The following is an 18,617-nucleotide window of genomic DNA, read 5'->3' as shown; positions in this document are numbered from 1 at the left end:
AGCTTCGCCTAATAGATTTTTGACTAATTGATAGTTTTAATATTTTAAAAAACATCGATTTTTATAAAAATATAAATGTCTATAACTTGAAATCCTTTTTATTAAAATTATTAAATTGGTTGCCATTTTCTATTCACTAATTTACTCTTAGCTTATTGGTTACAAACGAACGAGCATTTTCCAAATATCTCCTTAATGAGAATCTCTGATGTAGATAATAAATTATGAATTACAATTCAATGATACATACATAAATCGTTGAAAATTACTGATACTTTTAGGATTACCTTTTGAAAAAATATTTTTTTTGTTTAGTTAAGTACCTATCATAGATACATTAAAAAAACTAGCAGTCAAAATCTAATTGTTTTAGTTTTCTAGACTTACTTGATACTATTTCAACAACACTCAAACTGGTAAAAATTACGAGCTCGAGCGCTAAACAATTTTCTGAAAATATCAAAGTGTGTTTGATATTTTTTTTTTTTTTTTCGACCATGTCCGATTTTTCTTCAATTTTATGAAATCTCCACCTAGTAGTGTTATTGTCGTTCTATTATTTGTATCCTTCCTCCAAACAATGATAGCATGAGCTGCCTGCCCCCATTCACTTGTCCCCTGTCACTTCTTTGTGAATAAAGAATATAATATTTACGATCGTTTAATCTCCTTCTTCTCTCAATCTGTCACGCCCCAGCATTGTGGCATAGGGCAAGCATAAATTCGCGCCACTTCACTCAATCTGTGGCCATCTCTCACTCCTCCCATCATGCCAGACCTGCAGCGCGTAGATCGCTTTTGTAGCGCCACTACACTGTGAGGTAAGGCCGGCCACGATGATGGAACCTTTGAGGTTTTTCCGCAAGAGTACAATGTGTCGCACTCTCTGGCTGCATCCGGAAGACATGTCTCAGCCACGAGAAGCGTCTCTTCGTGATCACCTCAATCTCACCTGATCGACGAATCACGATCGTTTAATCACAAATATTAATTTAATAATAACTTACAATATATCAATATACTTTAAATATTATGGATGGCAAAATCCAGTTGGCCAGATTCGTGTGGAATAATGCATAATCGTTCGTACAGAAATAGAGAATTACAACATATATCATAAATATATATTTTTTAATTCTGCTTTCACGAGATGTCGCATTAAACTTAAAGAAACTTTGTAAAAAATGCGGGAGATTAATTATTAACATAGAACATGTTTTACTCATGATCTCCGACGCAAAAACGTGACGAAAAATAGACGTAGAATAACTATAGACGCGCAGCCCGCCCGCAGAACGCGCCCCCCGCCGATTACTTACGCGCGCCGATTATTTTTATTTTACGTTCTGTAGCCTACATTCTGTGCGACGTATTGTTCGTCTGTTATTATTACTTTTTTGGTTTTATTATTGTAATTACATAATTTTCAGAAAAGTAAAATTGTTTGAATCCTTTGGATTCGGTTACTTTGATAAATAAATATTCCTTCGAATTTGGACAACCAGCATTCAGAGAATCAGTAGGCAAAGCATGTTCCATGTTTCATAATTTTAGCCGTCAGGATTTAAGAGCATACATAAGTGAAACGGCAAATAATTTTTAACAATAGGTGGGACGAAATTTCGCACTCGTCACACTCGAGGTGTGAGTACGTCAATTTGTTTTGTGATGGCGTCGGAGAAATAGTATATTCTTATATCGCGTAAAGATGACTAAAAAACGTTATGGATGTACTCGAAAAAAAAACATGGAATGAATATATTATTATTATTACTAATACAACAATAAAAATAACACTAAATGGACGCATGTTGAATTTTTATGACAATTATGTTCTGTTCGGCACGCGTCATTAGCACAATCCGCGCGTCGCATAGTTACAATCTTTTTAAACCATGCCTCACCTTGGCTGATGTATAGCCTTAAGTAACCATCATCTGTTTCTTTTTCTTTGTAGTTCATGAATTAGAATGGTATTTGTATATTTCCCACGAGGTATAGTGAAAGTTTCGAAGATTTCACGAAACGGCGCTGCGCTCCTGTCCGCTCCGGACCATTTCGAGCCCTACGTTTGAAAAGTAAAACTTCCCAAGACTTTAAAAGTAAACATCTTGAATAATTATTTAACACTATGATGTACAGCTTTTCGTATAGAACCTTCCTTTATGAATTATTAATAACTTTAAACCCAATATCTAAACACTTAATATATCGCGGGTAGATAATTATTAATATTAGCAAAACCGATGGAGAACCGATGAAGCTCTGAGTATTTTTCCACAATGACTTTTACCTTTGCGACGGCAATATAAAAGATCATGTCATAAAACAGGATTCCTTTACCAGACCAATCTCAATCTATCTACATAGGTATATAGGTAAATCGTTTTACAGTGGCACCATGGGTACTGCAAATGCGGCTTGCAGTAAGCCGGGTGTCGGGCGAAGGGGGGAGGTGGACTGTGGGGGCCCGGCAGGTTCAGGGCTAGTTGTAGTGGTATTGTTTGCTAGCATTGAAACAGGCATTATCGCAAGCAATTCAATACACGCGCGAATCGCCTATGGTGCCACTGTAGAATGATTTACCTATATAATTACCTATATTATACGGGTATAGTTATGTGAAAAAGGCAATTGATACTTACTCATGAGGCAATCTTCCTCTTGGAGGTCTTCGACGGAGGACGCGGACGACAGGGAGGTCGGAGTGGCGGCGGGCGGGAGGGCGAGGGAGAAGGGCGTCGCGGGGCTGCCCTCTGCGGCGACGCCCGCGTGAGCCTTCTCCCACTTGAAGGCCGCCTTCACGCGCGTCCACTTTGATATTTTCGACTTATCTCCCGCGCCTTTCGCGTCGGAAGCCCTCCTGCTCCTCCTGTAGGGTACGAGCAGACGGCTCCCGCTGTCGGCGTCAGCGAGCGGCCTGCTGTCCAGCTCCTCGCCGCCCATCGACCGGCTTCTCTGTTTTCTGTCAGACTGCGCGGATTTGGCTCCGTACGAACTCTTCCACTTAGCTCTCTTCAGGCTGGCGTTTCTTCCCGCCGCGAGCATGCTGTCCAGCAGGGCTTCCGTGTATTCGTACTCCTCGTCCAGGTCCATTCTGGTGGCCTCGTCTCCGAAGAAGACTCCGCCGTCTATCGTCTTCGCGCGACGCATTTCTTTTTCGATAATTTTGTGCATCTCTTTTAAATTCTTGAGATGCTCCAGGTCTCTCGCCCTTCTCTGGAGCTTGGAGTGTCTCTCTTTCAGCGTGAGGAGTTGATCCATCAATCTGTAGAGTTGATCCAGGTGATCGAACGCGTCTTCCGTGACCAGCACGGCGGCGGCGGTGGAGGCAGACCGGTCGCACAGCAATTTGAGCTGAGGGGGCGGATCGTCGAGAGGCTTCGCGGAGACGCCCTCGCAGAAGCGTCTGGGGTTCTCGGTGAACGCGGTCGGCAGCTGCGCCAGGTCACGAGGGAAATCCATCCTCTTGGCGTCGAATCGGCGTCGGTGCAGCGGCAAGGACTCTTTCGACTCCTCAGTCATGGAATCTTGCGATTTTTTCCTAACCGACTGCGCACGATCCCCCTCATCGAGCTTGGCAGGAGTGTTCTTTTCCATTTTCCTTCAGGAATGTCTACGAGACTTTGTCATTCCATCGCACAAATTATAATGTGGGGCCGCTTAAAGCGATGGAGCCGCAGCGCAATCATGTGACCGCTGCCAAAAACAAATAAAGAAATGTGACATGTTTATGTTACATTCTCATTACTTGACTATGAAATTTACGTCACGTCATAACTATTGTTGGTATTTTTGCCGATCGAAGTCTATTTATCAAGAGAGTACAGAGATCAAATTCTCTAAGTTTTAGCAATGTTTTGTTTTGAATTTGATATATAATATTCGATGATAGATTTCTGCGTATTAAAATAATATATGGATTAGGGATTTCAAGTTATTATTTTTCTTGGAATAACAATATTATTATCCGCAGGTCATTTATCTACGTCGAGTATTATGTTACACAGTGCCAACATACTACCAAAAACATGTATAGAATAGTGAACTTTTAACAAATAAGTACCTAATGAGAATAATTAATTTAGCAGTGAGCACCGAACGCGTCACACCACACCACACCGTTGCTCAACCACACTCAATCACATTATTAGTGAGACAAACAACGAACATTCAACGAAACGAGGTCCGCACACTCACCCGACAATTAATTTATTATTGTACTTGTTATTCACGACGAAACATATTTGGTCACTTTAAATTTAAATAGGTCGAATATGCGGTAAGTAAAATTTACAGATTTGGTAGCGCAGGAGCAGAACTCAGATATTATCAGAACACTCTTAATATCCAATCCACTAACGTCATCACTTTACTCCACCAAAATTGATCTAGGTAGTCGTTTCTCACACAGTTTACGAAAAGTTTTTTTTTAATAATATGTCTACCGAGCTTTAGCAGCGCGAGCTTTTGAAATGTTCCGTCGCGGCGGACGTATGCAGCGTCGGCTCCGTCGCGACGCTTCGCAACTCACTGCCCCCTTGCCCCCCTTCTCGAGCTTTCCCCCGACCGTCGAGTGGTCCTCCCCTCTCCGTCAAACATTATGTATACAAATAATAATATGCTCATAATCTATTCTCGTTACACGGTGCTAGCGTCATCGAGAGAGGCAATCCTTTCATATCGGTTGAATCTTTCAAAAATGCATTTTTACTCTTTGTAGGTATAAGAGGTATTTTTTTAATAACTAAGGTAAAATTAGTAATCTTTTACAGAACTTGCAGCATTTACATCCCCGGTTCTTCACTGCCACGTACATGCACCGAACTTTATTCTATCCGATAGGTTTGAGGACATCCTCGTGATCGTTTAGTCATGAGTGGCTCTTGCGTACCACCGTATGACGGCATTCGTCCTGCAGTTGTTCACTCGCCGAGCGACATTTCCAGCTCATCGCCATTTTATCTGCTTAGCGACCTATATCACCTACTCTTGTCTGCCTCCGTATGAATTGGTTATTTTTTATTCTTTCCGCGTTACGCCCAAAGTGCACCTTTCCATGTCACATTGCGCTACTCGTATTTCGTGATTTCTCTTACACTAGGAGACAAGATACAATTTGTTTATTATATGGGTCTGAGTGTGGTATCTGATAAATCTCTTTTTAGCTATCTGCGTCAAATACTCTCAGATTCAGCTGATACCTACATATATTTTGTAATTAACCTCACACATTATATCATTCTTATTGCTACTAATGTAACTTTTATAAACAGAGCTGATGGACCTACATAAAGGTTATCTCAATACCTGTTTTTACGAAGGTTATTGTTCATTCATTCAACCCGCTGGCTCCTTATTCTGGATAATAATATTATATTGAAAACAAAATACACTTTCCTTGAAAAAATTGCAGAAGTGCAATTTCGAGGCACATCGGTTTATGATTTGGTAATAGGTCTGTAGAGGTAGGTATATTACCTGTGCTCCGCCTTGAGAATCAGACGGTGACTCATCTGTATCCAACAATGCGATTTAATAGTTCAGGGTTTCCCAAACGATGTTCCGCGGAATACTAGTGTTCCGCCGAACCTGAATAGGTGTTCCGCGATAATTTGGAAAGGTTTTATAAAAGCACTGCAACACATTTAAAGATCTTCTACTAAGTAGAAGTAAAATAAGTAAAACTAAAATAAGTAAAGAAACTAGTAAGGACGATTCCTGAGTTCGGAATCCATTTTCCATGGCAGCACAAACATCAGCCTGTAAATAATTTATGGGCGAGCCCAATTTTTCAAAACAAGCTATTATTATTTTTCTTCCGTTTTCTGCAACCTATTTATGCGAAGCGGGATTTTCTTTTTATGCTGCAACGACGTCAAATTGCAGGAACAGACTCGACGCCCAACAGATATTAGAATACAACTTACCAATTTAATAGTGTGCCAAGAAGATATGCAATTCAAGGACTCAACATCATCAAAGTTACTAAGTGCTTTATTTATTCATATTTTTGTTTATATTATATTAGAGTTGTATATTTAAAAATAATTAATAAATCAATATTGTGTTTTAATAAATAAAAAAATACTAGTAGGAATTACCCAACCTAAAAAATAAGCTAAGAGTTCCGTTAAAATTTCCGGGTTTGCGACGTGTTCCGTTGCAGGAAAAGTTAGGTAAAACTATTAAATAGTTTATGACAATTTTACTATACCTACATACCGACCTATTTAAATATTGTTATCGCGTAACTATTCATAGTGTTAAGAATTTTTAGCCATTATTAAAATTATAGAAACAAACCGCTGTCGACGGTCGGTTTTATTAGGCAGTTAGCTATAAATTGTAGACATTATGCATACTTAAAAAAATATTTCGAAAACAAAGAAATAAACGCGTCAAAGCAAAATGAAATTTATTGTATTATCACAGGTGGTCGGGGCACTTTTTGAATTTTCTCCAAAGAATGCGAATCGAGGATCCATTTGACAGATCTAACCGCTTCCAATAAGACAGAGTGAGTGAACACTACCTTCTAACTCTTTCTCCGCCCTCCACGAGAAGCTGGGATAGATACTCATCATTGTGACCGGTGAATTGCTATGTATGGGTTCGCAAGAACATGTAGAGTAAATAGCCGACCTCGCGTCGAGCCGGTTGATAATAACATCAAATTTGATCAAATATATTTATAGCAGTCATCCGTTCAGTATAAATACTATAAATTATAGTTTTTGGCGATCATATACTTGCCTATATTAATAATTTATTAATATGAATATTGAATAGACACAAGACCTTATAATGTTAAATTCTTATTATTGAAAATACCTAAGCACGGGATTTTTTCTAATATGTATTCTGAGGTACAGTGGCGCACCCAGGATTTAATATTGGGGGGGGGGGGCAATGAGGATAATGTAAATTAGTCCCATAGGATCTTTTTATTCTTCACATCCTAATTTCTCGTTTATCGGCATTTTGTCTATTGCACTCGGTGTACCTACACCCTGGTCCCCACATCCTGAAACGGGCCCTCAGGATTGGATATTTGGCGGGCCCCCTACCTACCGTGAAGATTAAAGGCAGTGTGAAACACTACATTAACGTTTTTCAAATTGTGTTTTAGTTCAAATTGAGGGTACTCATACAGTGAATTATTGGCGATTTTTAATATATCTACTTTAATAATGAAGCTGCCGAGTATCGACACATAATAATCAAAAAATATATTGCACAATTATATAAGTAATTGAAAATGTTCATGGCCATGAAGTATAATAGCGCTTTTTTTACTATTAAAGCTAATGTATGATGTGTGTTTATCTCACTTATCTGGTCAACCCGACACGCCGGGCCCACAGCCCTGTCAGCCTTCCCCAGCCATTACCTACACCACTTCGGAATTCGGGTGGACACCGAGAATTTTTTGACAGTTCCACTAGGGATTGGGTTTCTAAAAAACCTGACATTAGTGTTTCGAAATTTTTGTGTTAGAAATTAAAATCTAAGAAATTTTTTTAAAAAGGGTGCTGGAGAATTACAAATGATTTTTTTGCCGTGTTTTTATTTGTCTAAGCCCAAAAGTATAGTTTATCGGCTTTCAATTTCAATGTTTAAAATCATTCTGATAATTTTGGGGGGTGCCAGGGCCCCTTGCCCCCCCACCCCTGGGTGCGCCACTGCTGAGGTATTCCAAAATAATGTATTAAATAATAAATTCAACCAGGATCATTAAATGTCACCATTATCATTTCAAAAATATTATAGTCTGCAAGGGCAAAACCGTTCCTGCGCATCTATTCTATACACAAAACTGATATAGGCCGCTATCGGCAGCTATCGTAGGAAGAATTTCATTTTTTTTATCGAAGTATTAGCACTTATTGTAACAATTACAATAGGTAAGTTAGTTGTAAATACTTCGATACAAAAAATGAAAAACTACCCTCGATAGCGGCCTATAATAGCAGTTTTGTGTATAGAATAGATGCGCTGACTCGTTGACGCTCCCGAGAAAATGTTAATAATATGTTGGCGATATACCCAATTCATATTATAATAATTAATATGTAAGTACTATTATATTACCTGTTTGAAGTGTAGGTATAAATGTATATAATTAATGTTGGGCCTTTACTTAGGATGGTCCGCTATTACGACCTGATTTCAACTTTCCTCATATAACGAATAGGTACGTAGGTAGGTACGATATGAAAAATAAATTGCATGGAAATTGTTTTGGAAGAAAAGCACATATTGAAAAATCTCCCGACGTAGTAGTCTTTTTTTTTTTATTCTTCTTCTTATTGTGCCATCCCCTAGCGGAGGTCGGCCACCATCAAGGCGATCTTATCTTTATCGTCTGCTACCTGGAACAGTTCGGTGGAGCTGCACTCGTACCAATCACGGAGGTTCTTAAGCCACGAAATGCGGCGCCGTCCTCTGCTACGCTTCCCATTGATCTTTCCTTGAATGACAAGTTGGGGAATGCTGTATTTTTGTCCTCTCATAATGTGGCCGAGGTATTGTAGTTTCTTGGTTTTGATACTACGTAGAACTTCTCGGTCCTTCCCCATTCGATTGAGAACTTCAACATTTGTCACCCAGTCAGTCCAAGGAATTTTGAGGATGCGTCTATACAGCCACGTCTCGAAAGCTTCAAGTCTCCGTGACATCTCTTGGTTTAGCGTCCATACTTCCATACCATAGAAAAGAATTGAGAGCACATAACAACGTACCATACGCAGTCTCAGACCTAGGTTAAGATCTCGATTGCTAAGGAGGCGTCTCATTTTGAGAAAGGCGCTCCTTGCGATCTCAATTCTAGTTTTTATTTCCTGAGACTGGTCCTATTTCTCATTGACCCATGTACCTAAATATTTATAATGGGTCACACGTTCGATTGGTTCGCTGTTAATGACAAAATTTGTGTTGGTGTCTGGTGTCGCAGTTTTTGATACTAGTAATAGTTTTGTTTTCTTGAGGTTCATTTTTAAACCATAAGAATTACTGACCTCATTAACCTTTTCTACCAGTTGATTTAAACTCTTTAAACTATCAGCAATCAGCACAGTATCATCGGCATATCGTTTATTGTTAATATGTTTGCCATTACCATAATACCCACCGATTCACCTTGTAAGGCTTTCTTGAAAATAGCTTCCGAGTACATGTTAAATAGCAAAGGTGACAATATACAACCCTGTCTTACACCGCGACGAATTTTTACCTCTCCACTGATTTCGTTTTCAATCTTTATATTCGCTGTTTGATTCCAATATAAGTTAGCTATCAGTTGAATGTCTCTTGCATCGATGCCTTTCTCCTGTAAGAGTTCGAGAAGTTTAGGATGTCTAACAGTATCGAATGCTTTCTCGTAATCGATGAAACACATATAAACATCAACATTAACATCTAGGCATCTTTGCACTAGAACATTCAAGCTGAAGAGTGCTTCGCGAGTGCTCAAACCACTTCTGAAGCCAAATTGTGTGTCATCCATGTCTTCTTCGCATTTTCGAAAAATCCTATTATGGATGATTTTTAATAAGACTTTTAACATGTGGCTCATCAAACTTATTGTTCTACACTCGCTGCACTCCTTTGCATTCGCCTTTTTTGGTAGAGTGATGAATGTCGATTTCAACCAATCATCGGGAATTATGTCCGTTTCGTAAATTTTATTAAACAAATCAACGAGAATTTCTAATTGATCTTCTTCTAATAATTTTATCATTTCGTTGTAAGTATTATCAGGACCGACAGCTTTACCATTTTTAGAATTTCATATTGCGTTTATTATTTCTGCCCTATTTATGCATGGGGCTTGTTCACATTCATTAAAAGTATAGCCAATAGGTGCCCTATCACCATCAAACAGATTTTTAATATATTTCTTCCAACGAGTCAGCTTCTTTTCTATATCTAATATAATACGCCCATCTTCGTCTTTCAAGATAGTTGAAGTGGTTCCTTTCGTAATTCTCAATGTTTCCTTTATCTTCTTGTGCATATTAAAGCAATCATATTTTCGTTGGAGATTTTGAATTTCTTTTCATTGGTCGGACATCCATTTTTCTTTAGCTGTTCGAATTTTACTTTTTATGGTATTATTAATTCTCCTATATTGAGTTTCATTTTTATTTTTCCATTTTCTTTTCCTCATCTGTCATCCATTTTTGCTTCTTAGCTGTTCTTTTATATTCTAATTGATTATTAGATATGGAGGAGAACACATCTTTTATCCTGTCCCACTTGTCTGTTATGTCAGAGGATGTAATGACTGGAGTTTTTATTTGTTCTATTTCTGTGTTCAGTGCACTTTTTACTTGTTGTTTGACTTCGGGATCCTTCAGTTGATTAATGTCAACACGTTGGGTTGCGCGTGGTTCCCTCAGTAATCTTTTTAATATAATTTTTACTGTAGCTACAACAGGATTGTGGTCAGATGACATGTCAGTACCTGGATAAGTTTTAGTAGATGTCACGCTATTTCTGTAACGATTGCGAATTAATATATAGTCTATTTGATTTCTTACAATGGTATTGCCATCATCTTGTGGGGATTTCCATGTATGCAATCGCCTTGCTGGAAGTTTGAATAATGTGTTACAAACAACCATACTCTATTCCTGGCAAAATTGTAGTAATCTTTCTCCTCGATCATTTCTTTGTCCTAGACCAAATTCTCTTACTAACTCTCCACTTTTACCTTTATCAATCTTTGGGTTGAAATCTCCTATATGGAGCGTACACCTGTATTATACTCGTATTAACATTACCCATCCATGATTTTAGTTGTAATAGCATTACTCTGTCAGAGTAGGGAACAAAACTATTGACCGATCTGTTAATTTTATCGGTCACTATGATACCCACTCCATTTCGATGGTGGTTATAATCATTTCCCGAGTAATACAAGGTGCCGATGTCAGTTTTAAATCTGCCGTTTCCCTTCCACTTCACTTCGCTGATACCAAGGATGTCTAATTTTAACCGATTCATTTCCATAATAACGTTTTGCAATTTTCCACTTTTAAACATAGATCGCACATTCCTCCATAGCCGGCCCGGGGATTCTTAGCACCCTCTGACCATTTAAGGCCTGCCGGGGACTGAGGGCCATGCAATTTGATTTTCCAGCCATGATGATTACTAGGTATATAGTTAATGTGGTAGTTTCCCGTTGCTTTCCACATCGCAGTGTCAAAGCCATTAAAGCCGTTGCGACCATGCCATCAGTTATCTAAATGTAAGCTGTACCGAAGTCCATACTCTCCACCTTACATCAGTACTGGTAATTGCTGCTGTCCAATACCAGGGATATTAATTGACTTCCCAGTCTAGATCCGCTGTGTTCTGCGATACCAGGGTCACCTCTAGGAGGATGTGGTGCTGGCACCACGCACAGACGGTCTCGGTAAGGGAGAGGCTAATGATCTGTTTTAGATCTATATTACGCATCCACTTGCCTTGTAGGACAGCGAGGACCAGTGTCTGGTTTACTCAGAACAAATGTACTACCTCTGCAGTCCAACTTAACCGCTTTTTAAATATCGAGTGATTTTTGCATAGGGGGCAATATTAATTTAATCTAGCTACGCCACTGTTTCCAGGAGGACTAATTTTATTGTGGCGTCATATTATGACGTAAGAGAAAGTAAGATCTAGGCTAGACCGAAGAACAATAATATGAATGGCATAAATACCTACTATAGTAGAAATCCTGCCGTTCCAGTGCACCTCGTTCGCAATCTTGGACATGGAAAGTTGTTCGCTTATCATTATTTATGTCACAGTCCTCTACGGCTGAGGGAAAGCATATTTTGCGAACATGTTGAAGCCTATTTGTTTTATATTTCATTTTTATGTGCCCATCGCTGATGGCTTTGTTTTATTTTTGTGATGTAGGGGGGGAAGGCGTGGGAAAATCTGGCGTCAGGCCAACTGACCTGACAACCTCGCTGTCAGAAGATGTCGCTTCACCGAATTTACATTAGATACCATTATCATAATATCATTGTGTATTGGATACTTTCCCCTTTCTTCACCCGGGGCGGGTAGTTGTTTTTTGTCTCATGTGCGATGCTGGATCGCTAATTTAACAACTGCTGTAAGAAACAACGTTATATATACTTCTTCTTAGACCATGTTCGAGCATATTATTATGGAGACCGCGTGACGCCTCCAAGAATACCTGTCACCAGCGGTGCGTTTCTTTGACGCAGAGCACGCAATCGATTCGTTATAAGATTTAAAAGGTGGTCTCGATCACACAATAAATTATTAAATTGTACCAAAACATTAAAATTTTTGTCCATTAAAATCTTTTATTTTTATCATCGTTATGCTAACGGCTCATTAAAAAAATAGGTAGGTATTACCTAAATAATTAGGTTCCTACTCATAATTCCAAAAAAAGCGATGTCAAAGTTTGTAAAATTGGTTTTTCAGTTTGATCCACTGTTTGATTATTTGATACTAAAAATATTTAAAACGTGAGATCATCATGCAGTAAAATAATAGATTTTTTCAGAGCGTTGGAGCGGCCCCCTTTTTTAGTTGCTCCGCTCCAGCTCCGCTACGGGACCTAATACTTGCTCCGGCTCCGCTCCAGGGTCTGCTCTACTCCGGGTAAAAAGTTTTAATAAGTATTATATGTATACAAATGTTAAAAAAAGTTAAAAATAAGTAGTTTTTAAAGAAACGACATTTTCATTATTAATCATATTAAACAACAAATCGACAGCAAATCGTCCCTCATTATTTGCCTCTTCTGGCAATAAAGTGATGTTATTTATCACTCGGCAGTGTTGCCATATTTCAAATAACTGCAGTATTGCAAAGTGTCAAAATATACTATTTTCATTGGATTTTAGGACGAAAATGTAATAATAATAAAAAAACATCCGTAGCAGTGGAGCACTACAAATTTTGGTGCTCCGGGTAACATCCCATTACTCCGGTGCTCCGTGCTTCTGCGCTGAGCTCCGCTCCAACGCTCTGGATTTTTTTACGAAAATTTGACCCCTTCGACGTATTATTCAGAACACAAAAAATATTTCATCTTCATCAGCGGAGTTAATTAATTGTTATCTGCTAAAAAATCAAAGAATTTAACGGGTTTACTGCAAAAATGCCAAGAAAAATATTATTATCTCGATAAGTAAGTAGATTTGTTATAATAATTATCAAAACGTCACAATACATTATTATAGGTATGCCCACGATAGCCGAGCGGCTTAAGCGTCGTGGGTCTCAGGTTCGAATCCTGGGTCTGGCAAACACACAGTATTATATTGTTTTTCAATTTGTGTTTGAGTCGGAATATGGACCTAATAAGTTGAGCAAGGCTGACATCCATTTCTTGCAAAAACAAAAATCTGTTAATAGAGCTAATAATACATACTTTATTATGTACAAACCTCTACTCTGTGGAGGCCTATAGTATGATCTTATTAGGATCGGAAATGGTAAAAAAAACTTAATGAAGATTGAAAGTTTTTTAATTATAAGTACCTATATAAAGTAAACTATTTTTAGGGGCAGTACAATTAATAGGTACTCGCGCACATGCTCCCACCGGATCTCGCCCTGCTTCTACTTATCGATAATAGTATACAAGGGTGAACCAAGAAGTAGGTAGGGGTCTATGCGAAATGTGCATGAATGTATCTATAGTCTAAGGCAGTGCTCCGCAACCGGTGTGCCACGAGATGATGCTAGGTGTGCCGCGATGCAATAGCCAAATTTGCGTACATGGCTAGTAATATATTTGAGCACCTGCATGAACTTAATAAAACAATACAAGGTCAGAATGAAAATATCTTGACGTTCTCTGATAAATTAAAAGAATTCAAAAATAAACTCGAACTTCGGCAGAAGAAGTTAAGACAAGGATCTCTACAAATGGTCCATAGGAACTATCAGACTACCATTGAAAACAAGCAATCAATTTTGGATCCGTCTGAAAAACATTTAACTTTGCAGCAAAATAAATTCCATCAGTACTTTCATACAATCAATGCGACTGGAGACGAAACCCTTTTGCAACCAATGCTGAAAATTCTATAGAAGCGCTTTTCCTATAAAGTCGAGAAGAATTTGTTGAATTTATAAATGACGGTACGCTAAATTCCTTTTCTGGATTTCGGTTAATAAAAAATATCCTCGGATTTCAGACAAGGCTATCGCAGCTCAATTCCCATTGTAGAGTCAAAAAAAGTCGCCTGCGGCGCTATTTTACTACGTTTATATTAATATTTTAAAACATCCGTAGGACACAATTATTATTATTGTGTCAAATACTCGACAAATAATTATTCCTAACCCGACAACTAACTCTAATTATATTAATATAATATAACCATACGAAAAATCGGTAAACATAAAATCAATACCATTAATTTTACCTCGAACACTATTTGAAAAACGCTATTTTAGAGTATCACCCTGTCTTTAAGCTTAGCGATAGGTAGGGGGTCTCGCCAAAGATCTCAGGATGTGGGGTCGATGTTTTGGTATATAAATTGTTTTACGTGTGGTGTGCCGCGGAATTCTGGGAAGACCTTTGGTGTGCCGTGGGTGGGAAAAGGTTGCGGAGCACTGGTCTAAGGCATGAACTAATGGTCATGCTGGAACACATGATGGCCCAAGTCAGGCAAAAATGTAACGTGGTGCTCACTATTGTGAAGAAGCGGCATTCTCGTTGCCAACAAAATATATAATATTAAATTTGCTGTCTACCGTCACAGTGTTGGTATTATACACGCATGAAAGGGCGCCAACATGTTTGCTTAAGAAGACGTTCTACAGAATTGGCCTTGAGAATTGAAAATATGATTTTTAACGTGTGGTCCATAATATCTGGCCTACTAGTTAATATAAAAAGGTCGCGTCCAAGTTGTTTGTGTCATCAAACTTGCTCGACGACTCGATCGACTCATATTTCATATTTATTTCATCAGGGCTGTCTGTCATAATTTAAAATTTTTATTTATATTATATATTATTTAAGTTTTGTGCATCTAATGCCGGGTCCACACTGGCAACAAGTTGCTGGCAACCTTGTTAGATTTTACGATAATTATGATAATTATGATAATTATCGTAAAATTTCTTAAGCAATTATGGTAAGTATCGTAAAATTTAATGAGGTTGCCAGTGTGGAAATGGCTTAATATCCACTGTGGTTCACGTAGTGGCATGGACCTGGGGTTAACTAATTCAGGAAGTCAACACACATGATAGAATTTTTTCCAGTTTTGGTTGCATTATATTCCAAAACTCTTCTGTAAAAATCGTTTCCGATTTTATAAATGGAAATTTCTCGGTGTACATAGTAAACAAACCTACGAATAAAAAAAGACAAGAAGGAACATACTGATTCATCGCAGTAAAATCTGGCAATCAAATTCGCCATTTTGAAAAGCGACGATTTTGCGTAAACAAATATCACGTGGTCTGTACGTGTGCGGCAAACTTCGAATGTGTTTGTAATTTTGTGTATCACGCATTGTCGGCCATATTTGCCGGCCTTTCTGATTGCTGTGATTTGTACACATCTTCCTTCCTGTCTTTTTTTATTCGTAGAAACAAACAGTATTTTTTATTAGTTATATGAAGTTGGCCTTGAATCTGTAATAAAATAATACACAATTAAAAGATTTTGAAATAGAAAAAAACACATTTCCAAGCTTTCAGCCGTGCTCACTCATGAATGCCATTCGTCATTTAGATAAGTATATACACATTTTGATGTTATCTTGCAAAGTAAACAGTTATCTGATCTTTACACTATATTATATGTACATGCGAATGTAATGTTTTCGAATAATTAATATGGATTATATACCATCACATTATTTTCTCGAAATCATAAACATACTATAATAGTATTTGAGTATCAACCTACGTTCAATTTGAATTGGGTTATAATAATAATATACCCATATATATATATATATATCAATCAGTGGCGAAGGGTGGAGGTAGGCTGTTAAGATCCGCCATAAATAGTGCACATTAAACTTTTTCAGACATACATATTTGAGTACCTTGGTATCAAAGTGGGACATAAGCCACACTCCACTAAATTCATGTTTTTGTTGATTCTGGTAGTGTTAGTGATGCTCTTTCCAACAATGCCTTCGACAGTATCAAAAACGGTCGTTTTCATGGAGATTTTTGTGTTTAAAGTTCGTGTATAATATCAAAAACGGACACTTGACTTATATGCGCGCGCAGGTAAGGGCCAGCCAATCACTGAGCAGGAATCTTCTCAGACTGTCATGGCTGCCGGGATTTCGGCACTCTGATAACATTATTCTAAAATAGAGGTTCTCTGTCAGTTTTTTTCAAAATAAGTGCATTTATAATAGTTTTCAAGAAAAAGTATAATATTTAATGAACTGAAATGGACTCAAGGAATGCTAGAAAACGTGTAGCTAAGCCCAATGAGTGGAAAAGGGCCAAAGAAAAGACTTTAAAGTAAGTACTATCAGAATACTACTACAAAACTTTTTCGATCACAATGCATCTTTTTTAAATGCGTTTTATTGTTAAAATATGATGTGCTCAAGCATAATTTTATGTTTTTATAAGAATAATAATATTTAAATATTAACCTTTGCGCATTTTCACTCGTTATTTACGAGTATTTTTCATTGTTAACGCATTTACACATACGCTATTACCTCCATGTCATTACTATGGTCACGGAAAGGGTGGTTCAAGAACAAAATGTTTTTTCAAACCGTGGTTTCTAAGTTGAATAAAACACTAAAATATATTATTTTTTCCAGATATTCTGCAAAAGGCGTGCCTTCCTTTCCTAAATGCGGCCATCGTCGTGGTCTTCAATGCAGATTATTGACAATGGAAGACATAAGGAAGTTTCACGAATCGTTTTATTCTGCACCAGCTAAAGACAAGCAGGATTCTTTTATTTTGAAATACTGTAGGACTCTCGTACCAAAAAGACGCCGTCAAAAAGTTTTTATAAAACAAAAAATGGCTACATTTCATTACAGCATTATAAACACTGCTGGGAATTGTCTTCCCGTATGCAGGGCCACGTTTTTATCAACATTAAATATAACAAAACATAGAGTTATCGGAGTCTTCCAACGGTTTAAAAAAAATAACATGTTAGTACCCATTGAAACAAGGGGTGGATCAAGAAAGGATAAACTTTTTGAAAACAAGATGAATTCTGTCATCGATTTCACCAAATGTCTCAAGGGAATCGAGTCACATTATAAACGAGACCGAAGTACAAGAATTTACTTAGATTCAGATCTAAGCATTACCAAAATATGGTCAATGTATAATAATAGCGTCACTGATGACTTCAAAGTAAAAATGTCATACTTTCGGATGTTGTTTAATACCCGGTTTAATATGAGTTTTGCAACTCCAAGCACTGATGAATGTAGCACATGTTTGGAATTAAAAGAAAAAGTGAAATTAGAAAAGGATGAAAATGAGAAAAAAGATTTGATATTTAAACTTACTCTACACAAAAAAAAAGCAAACTGTTTTTTCGAATATTTGAAGAAGAAAAACGATGATTGTTTTCTTATGTCCTTCGATTGCCAGAAAAACCTTGTGTTGCCAAAAGTTAGTGACCAGTCCGCCTATTACTCGAGACAATTTTACTGCTTCAATTTAGCAGTCGTATCAGGAACGTCAAAAAATAATTTGTCACCACAAAATGTGTCAATTTATACATGGAATGAAAACCAAGGGAGGAAATCTTCAAATGAAGTAGCATCAATCATTTTCAATGAACTGCAATCAAAAGTATTGAACGGATACACAAATGTTCGGTTGGTAGCAGATGGGTGTGCTGGCCAAAATAAAAATTTAACAATAGTAACGATGTGTGCCAAATGGCTTCATAACAATGCTCCTCCATCAATCACTAAGCTAGAGATAATTTTTCCAGTCACTGGACATTCTTTCCTTCCAGCAGATCGGGTATTTGGTCTTATCGAAAGAGACTTAAAGAAAAAGAAAACAATAATACATATTGAAGAATATCATGATGTATTTAAAGCACACGGAACATTGAAAATAATTGGTACAGATTGGAGTCCTCATAATTGGAAAGACGAAGCTAAAATAAACATAAAATCTACAGCACAATTACATTTCAAAATATCTCAATGCAAGAGAATTTTATTCCGCAAAACGAAAAAGAATAATATTGTGGTAAGAGGTGAAATACCTTACAATTGTGACATCGCGAGAGAGAAGCAAATTCTAAAAAAGAATAAAACATACGATGCAGTAAATCCAGCACCGATTCCTATAGGCGTTAAACTGAATGAAAACAAGATAAACGATGTAAATTCTCTACTTTCGAAACATTTTGGACTCGAATGGAAGAATATAGAAACCCTGCATTGGTATAAGAACATAATTGAAACAAATAATAATTTGCCAATCGATGGCCAACAATATACTGAAGATATTCATGCATGTGAATGCTTTGAAGAAGTGAATAATTTAGAAGCTATTGATACACTTGATGGAGATGACGTGGAACTTGCGGGAGTCGAATTATTATCTCCAGAAAATGAATGATTATTAATTTTAAGGCTTTTCAT

At 37.5% G+C, this 18,617-nt stretch overlaps 1 protein-coding gene across 1 annotated transcript in view; it reads right to left on the bottom strand.

Annotated features, from left to right (window-relative positions):
- The window catches only part of LOC147073066 (uncharacterized), a 101,723-nt gene extending 97,175 nt beyond the window's left edge, over positions 1 to 4,548 (bottom strand). Inside the window, exon 1 of the mRNA XM_085945275.1 lies at positions 2,646 to 4,548. Coding sequence (XP_085801401.1) covers positions 2,646 to 3,600 — 955 coding nt within the window. The 5' untranslated portion in view covers positions 3,601 to 4,548. The remainder of the gene's footprint in view (positions 1 to 2,645) is intronic.
- Between the last annotated feature and the right edge of the window lie 14,069 nt (positions 4,549 to 18,617).

The sequence above is a fragment of the Rhyacophila brunnea genome, unplaced genomic scaffold (genome assembly GCF_057557595.1).
Source record: "Rhyacophila brunnea isolate RB1 unplaced genomic scaffold, BYU_Rbru_1.0 scaffold_18, whole genome shotgun sequence".
NCBI classification, from domain to species: domain Eukaryota; kingdom Metazoa; phylum Arthropoda; class Insecta; order Trichoptera; family Rhyacophilidae; genus Rhyacophila; species Rhyacophila brunnea.
This window is presented reverse-complemented; position numbering and strand designations above follow the sequence as displayed.